The sequence below is a fragment of the Ranitomeya variabilis genome, chromosome 1 (genome assembly GCF_051348905.1).
Source record: "Ranitomeya variabilis isolate aRanVar5 chromosome 1, aRanVar5.hap1, whole genome shotgun sequence".
Lineage (NCBI taxonomy): Eukaryota > Metazoa > Chordata > Amphibia > Anura > Dendrobatidae > Ranitomeya > Ranitomeya variabilis.
In genome coordinates this window covers 977287810-977294435 of record NC_135232.1, presented here as the reverse complement: position 1 = coordinate 977294435, position 6626 = coordinate 977287810, and the positions used below count along the sequence as shown (strand labels likewise).

The following is a 6626-nucleotide window of genomic DNA, read 5'->3' as shown; positions in this document are numbered from 1 at the left end:
CAGGGGCTCTGCAAACGCAACCTGACGCCCGCAGAGCATTCCATCAAAGTCTGCATTTCAAAACGTCACTACTTCCCTTCCGAACCCCGACGTGTGCCAAAACAGTGGTTTACCCCCACATATGGGGTATCAACATACTCAGGAGAAACTGGACAACAACTTTTGGGGTCCAATTTCTCCTGTTACCCTTGGAAAAATTAAAAATTGTGGGCTAAAAAATCATTTTTGAGAAAAGAAAAATTATTTTTTATTTTCATGGCTCTGCGTTATAAACTTCTGTGAAGCACTTGGGGGTTCAAAGTGCTCACCACACATCTAGATTAGTTCCTTGGGAGATCTAGTTTCCAAAATGGGGTCACTTGTGCGGGAGCTCCAATGTTTAGGCACACAGGGGCTCTCCAAACGCGACATGGTGTCCGCTAATGATTGGAGCTAATTTTCCATTCAAAAAGCCAAATGGCGTGCCTTCCCTTCCGAGCCCTGCCGTGCACCCAAACAGTGGTTTACCCCCACATATGGGGTATCATCGTACTCAGGACAAACTGGACAACAACATTTGGGGTCCAATTTCTCCTATTACCCTTGGGAAAATAAAAAATTCTGGGCTAAAAATCATTTTTGAGGAAAGAAAAATTATTTTTTATTTTCATGGCTCTGCGTTATAAACTTCTGTGAAGCACCTGGGGGTTATAAGTGCTCACTATGCATCTAGATAAGTTCCTTGGGGGGTCTAGTTTCCAAAATGGGGTCAATTGTAGGGGAGCTCCAATGTTTAGGCACACAGGGGCTCTCCAAACGCGACATGGTGTCCGCTAACGATTGGAGCTAATTTTCCATTCAAAAAGTCAAATGGCACGCCTCCCCTTCCGAGCCTTGCCGTGCACCCAAACAGTGGTTTACCTCCACATATGAGGTATCGGTGTACTCAGGAGAAATTGCCCAACAAATTTTAGGATACATTTTATCCTGTTGCCCATGTGAAAATGAAAGAATTGAGGCTAAAAGAAATTTTGTGTGAAAAAAAGTACTTTTTCATTTTTGCGGATCAATTTGTGAAGTACCTGGGGGTTTAAAGTGCTCACTATGCCTCTAGATAAGTTCCTTGGGGGGTCTAGTTTCCAAAATGGGGTCACTTGCGGAGGAGCTCCAATGTTTAGGCACACAGGGGCTTTCCAAACGCGACATGGTGTCAGCTAACGATGGAGATAATTTTTCATTCAAAAAGTCAAATGGCGCTCCTTCCCTTCCGAGCCTTACCATGTGCCCAAACAGTGGTTTACCCCCACATGTGAGGTATTGGTGTACTCAGGAGAAATTGTCCAACAAATTTTAGGATCCATTTTATCCTGTTGCACATGTGAAAATGAAAAAATTGAGGCTAAAATAATTTTTTTGTGAAAAAAAAGTACTTTTTCATTTTTACGGAACAATTTGTGAAGCACCTGGGGGTTTAAAGTGCTCACTATGCTTCTAGATAAGTTCCTTGGGGGGTCTAGATTCCAAAATGGGGTCACTTGTGGGGGAGCTCCAATGTTTAGGCACACGGGGGCTCTCCAAACGCGACATGGTGTCCGCTAAAGATTGGAGCCAATTTTTCATTCAAAAAGTCAAATGGGGCTCCTTCCCTTCCGAGCCCTGCCGTGCACCCAAACAGTGGTTTACCCCCACATATGAGGTATCAGCGTACTCAGGACAAATTGTACAACAACGTCCATGGTCCAGTTTCTCCTTTTACCCTTGGGAAAATAAAAAAATTGTTGCTAAAAGATCATTTTTGTGACTAAAAAGTTAAATGTTCATTTTTTACTTCCATGTTGCTTCTGCTGCTGTGAAACACCTGAAGGGTTAATAAACTTCTTGAATGTGGTTTTGAGCACCTTGAGGGGTGCAGTTTTTAGAATGGTGTCACTTTTGGGTATTTTCAGCCATATAGAACCCTCAAACTGACTTCAAATGTGAGGTGGTCCCTAAAAAAAATGGTTTTGTAAATTTTGTTGTAAAAATGAGAAATCACTGGTCAAATTTTAACCCTTATAACTTCCTAGCAAAAAAAAAAATTGTTTCCAAAATTGTGCTGATGTAAAGTAGACATGTGGGAAATGTTATTTATTAACTATTTTGTGTCACATAACTCTCTGGTTTAACAGAATAAAAATTCAAAATGTGAAAATTGCGAAATTTTCAAAATTTTCGCCAAATTTCCGTTTTTTTCACAAATAAACTCAGAAATTATCGACCTAAATTTACCACTAACATGAAGCCCAATATGTCACGAAAAAACAATCTCAGAATCGCTAGGATCCGTTGAAGCGTTCCGGAGTTATTACCTCATAAAGGGACACTGGTCAGAATTGCAAAAAACGGCAAGGTCATTAAGGCCAAAATAGGCTGGGTCATGAAGGGGTTAAATACGTGGCACTGAAATACGTGATACGTGGCACTTTGATACATGGCACGTGTCACTTAAATACGTGGCACGTGGCACTGAAATATGTGGCACGTGGCACTTTGATACGTGGCACTGAAATACGTGGCACGTGGCACTGAAATACGTGGCACGTGTCACTTAAATACGTGGCACTGAACTACGTGATACGTGGCACTTTGATACGTGGCACGTGTCACTTAAATACGTGGCACGTGGCACTGAAATATGTGGCACGTGGCACTGAAATACGTGGCACGTGGCACTGAAATACGTGGCACGTGGCACTGAAATACGTGGCACGTGGCACTGAAATACGTGGCACGTGTCACTTAAATACGTGGCACTTAAATACGTGATACGTGGCACTTTGATACGTGGCACGTGTCACTTAAATACGTGGCACGTGGCACTGAAATATGTGGCACGTGGCACTTTGATACGTGGCACTGAAATACGTGGCACGTGGCCCTGAAATACGTGGCACGTGGCACTGAAATATGTGGCACTTTGATACGTGGCACTTTGATACGTGGCACGTGTCCCTTAAATACGTGGCACGTGGCACTGAAATATGTGGCACGTGGCACTTTGATACGTGGCACTGAAATACGTGGCACGTGGCCCTGAAATACGTGGCACGTGGCACTGAAATATGTGGCATTTTGATACGTGGCACTTTGATACGTGGCACGTGTCACTTAAATACGTGGCACTTTGATACGTGGCACGTGGCACTGAAATACGTAGCACGTGGCCCTGAAATACGTGGCACGTGGCACTGAAATATGTGGCACGTGGCACTTTGATACGTGGCACTGAAATACGTGGCACGTGGCCCTGAAATACGTGGCACGTGGCACTGAAATATGTGGCACGTGGCACTTAAATACTTGGCACGTGGCACCGAAATACGTGATACGTGGCACTTAGATACGCAACTTGCTGCGTTCTCTGCGCCCTGCGTTGAATCCCTATTTATTTCCAATTTAGTTTTAAACCTAGCAAAATATTTATTAAAAAAAACGCTCTTCACCGGATTTTCTGTCCCCTGTGCGTGTGTGTCCCCTGTGCGTGTGTGTCCCGTATGCGTGTGAAGGTAATAACAAGCAGTTGGGGTTGTCATTCCTCAGCAGCCTGTGTTACTTTTTCTGCCTCTATCAAGTTTGTCAAATTTTGTGTGTATAACTAGTAGTTAATGTTTTACCTTTTTTAGGTTCAAAACTTCCCATGTCTTTGGGATAAGGGGTGCCGGGAGTTTTCCAACAAATATACAAAAACTGCTTCCTGGCACAAGGTCTGTGTCACCCTCTATCCCCTGTACGAGTCATACACAAAGGAGCGGCAAAAAGAAATTGGTAAATATTTTCCATTTTGGAGGAGTATTTTTGAATTTCTTGTCTGTATGTAGTTGAATAGTATATTAATAGGTTCAATTTTTCACTTTTTAGTTTCAGCCTTGAGAACCCGCTGGAGGTCGGTGAGGGACAGATTTACACGGTCACGGTCAGAAGCACCAAGTGGCTCTGCGGCACCTGCTTCTCAAGGGCGTTTTGAACAGGAACTCCAATTTTTAAGCGGCAGTCTACATTACCGACCGTAAGTATCAGTAACGTCTTTAATTTTGAATAGAAAATAAAATGTATTAAAACTATTGTTTTGATGTTTCTCTTTACAGAACCATAGGCAATGTCCAGCCGATGACCGAAATCCCGGCCACAGCAACAACTCCAGTGTATGAACATGCTTCACAGCCTGCTACCAGCTCTCTTCCAAATGAGCCAAGGCCTGACCCTTCTACCCAAAATGATGATCTGCCCCTCTCCGAGACTAGTTCATTGGCATCGCCGCCGCCACCACCGCCACCAACACCACCTCCACCTCCAGCCTCAACACAGAGGAAGAGGAAAAGAGGCTCTTCAAAGGAGGATGAGGAGACGGCTGCCTTGGCAAGGGCAATTTCTCTAATTGATCGCCAACCTGAAGAGGATCAATTCTCAGCATATGGAACCACTCTAGCTTCCAGAATGCGTACTCTGTCCCCCGAGGTCCAGGACTCCTGCATGACGTATATTTCAATGGCGGTGACATGTTTTAAGAAGTATCCGCATATAAATCCAACCTTTGAAGAAATGGTTTGTTCACTAAACCACATCTGGCATCCACCGACGCCGACTCCTCTTGCACCTGCAGCAGCATTCAATAGACCTCTGCCATCTGCTCCAAGTGCTGCTGCAGGTGCACCAACATCCAGAGTAGTAGCCCAGTCTGAAGAACACCATCCAGACTGGAGCTACTACTCATATTCACAAAGCCTATATGAGGACCAGTAGGCATAATGTTGCTTTTCATGTTTAAAACGCCATGATGTCCAAGTCCACTCCTCAGTTTCCGCCAAGAGGGCATGTTTCCAGCTCTGATTAGTGTTGCGCAAGTGCCGAATGACTCACCGTCAGTGGTGACGAGGAAAGGGCCTTGCGCAATACTAATGAAAGCTGGAAGCATGCCCTCCTGGCGGCAATTAATGAGTGGACTTGGACATCCACAGGTTTATAATCCCATTTTGGGGATGTTATCCAGACTGGAGCTACTACTCATATTCACAAAGCCTATATGAGGACCAGTAGGCATAATGTTGCTTTTCATGTTTAAAACGCCATGATGTCCAAGTCCACTCCTCAGTTTCCGCCAAGAGGGCATGTTTCCAGCTCTGATAAGTGTTGCGCAAGTGCCGAATGACTCACCGTCAGTGGTGACGAGGAAAGGGCCTTGCGCAATACTAATGAAAGCTGGAAGCATGCCCTCCTGGCGGCAATTAATGAGTGGACTTGGACATCCACAGGTTTATAATCCCATTTTGGGGATGTTATCCAGACTGGAGCTACTACTCATATTCACAAAGCCTATATGAGGACCAGTAGGCATAATGTTGCTTTTCATGTTTAAAACGCCATGATGTCCAAGTCCACTCCTCAGTTTCCGCCAAGAGGGCATGTTTCCAGCTCTGATAAGTGTTGCGCAAGTGCCGAATGACTCACCGTCAGTGGTGACGAGGAAAGGGCCTTGCGCAATACTAATGAAAGCTGGAAGCATGCCCTCCTGGCGGCAATTAATGAGTGGACTTGGACATCCACAGGTTTATAATCCCATTTTGGGGATGTTTACAGTGTTTACGTGTTGAATTTTGTTAATAACAAAAAAAAACAACAAATCATTCTATTCTCAATTTTATTAGAAAAGTTTTTCAATTTTGACAGTTACTACAAATAAATATTTGAACTTTTAACTATGATGTAGTCTGCTTCTTTGATTTGTCGACCATGGCAAAAAATACACATTACATAACACCCACTTGCCATGAATAGAGGACACCCCCTAGAAATCAGATATACTACGAGGGGAACTGCTGAATAGAAGGCACTCTACACTCACTGGCCACTTTATTAGGTACACCTGTCCAACTTCTTGTTAACACTTAATTTCTAATCAGCCAATCACATGGCGGCAACTCAGTGCATTTAGGCATGTAGACATGGTCAAGACAATCTCCTGCAGTTCAAACCGAGCATCAGTATGGGGAAGAAAGGTGATTTGAGTGCCTTTGAACGTGGCATGGTTGTTGGTGCCAGAAGGGCTGGTCTGAGTATTTCAGAAACTGCTGATCTACTGGGATTTTCACGCACAACCATCTCTAGGGTTTACAGAGAATGGTCCGAAAAAGAAAAAAAATACAGTGAGCGGCAGTTCTGTGGGCGGAAATGCCTTGTTGATGCCAGAGGTCAGAGGAGAATGGGCAGACTGGTTCGAGCTGATAGAAAGGCAACAGTGACTCAAATCGCCACCCGTTACAACCAAGGTAGGCCTAAGAGCATCTCTGAATGCACAGTGCGTCGAACTTTGAGGCAGATGGGCTACAGCAGCAGAAGACCACACCGGGTACCACTCCTTTCAGCTAAGAACAGGAAACTGAGGCTACAATTTGTACAAGCTCATCGAAATTGGACAGTAGAAGACTGGAAAAACGTTGCTTGGTCTGATGAGTCTCTATTTCTGCTGCGACATTCGGATGGTAGGGTCAGAATTTGGCGTAAACAACATGAAAGCATGGATCCATCCTGCCTTGTATGGAGCATCTTTGGGATGTGCAGCCGACAAATCTGCGGCAACTGTGTGATGCCATCATGTCAATATGGACCAAAAT

General features: G+C 44.4%; 1 protein-coding gene across 1 annotated transcript; it reads left to right on the top strand.

Moving 5' to 3' along the window:
• Window positions 1–3644: 3644 nt before the first annotated feature.
• Window positions 3645–5836, top strand: LOC143781915 (uncharacterized). Its single transcript, XM_077268886.1, has 3 exons — window positions 3645–3783; window positions 3877–4024; window positions 4104–5836. The coding sequence occupies exon 3, from the start codon at window positions 4126–4128 to the stop codon at window positions 4756–4758; it is 633 nt and encodes a 210-aa protein (XP_077125001.1). The 5' UTR covers window positions 3645–3783; window positions 3877–4024; window positions 4104–4125; the 3' UTR covers window positions 4759–5836.
• The last annotated feature ends 790 nt before the right edge of the window (window positions 5837–6626 follow it).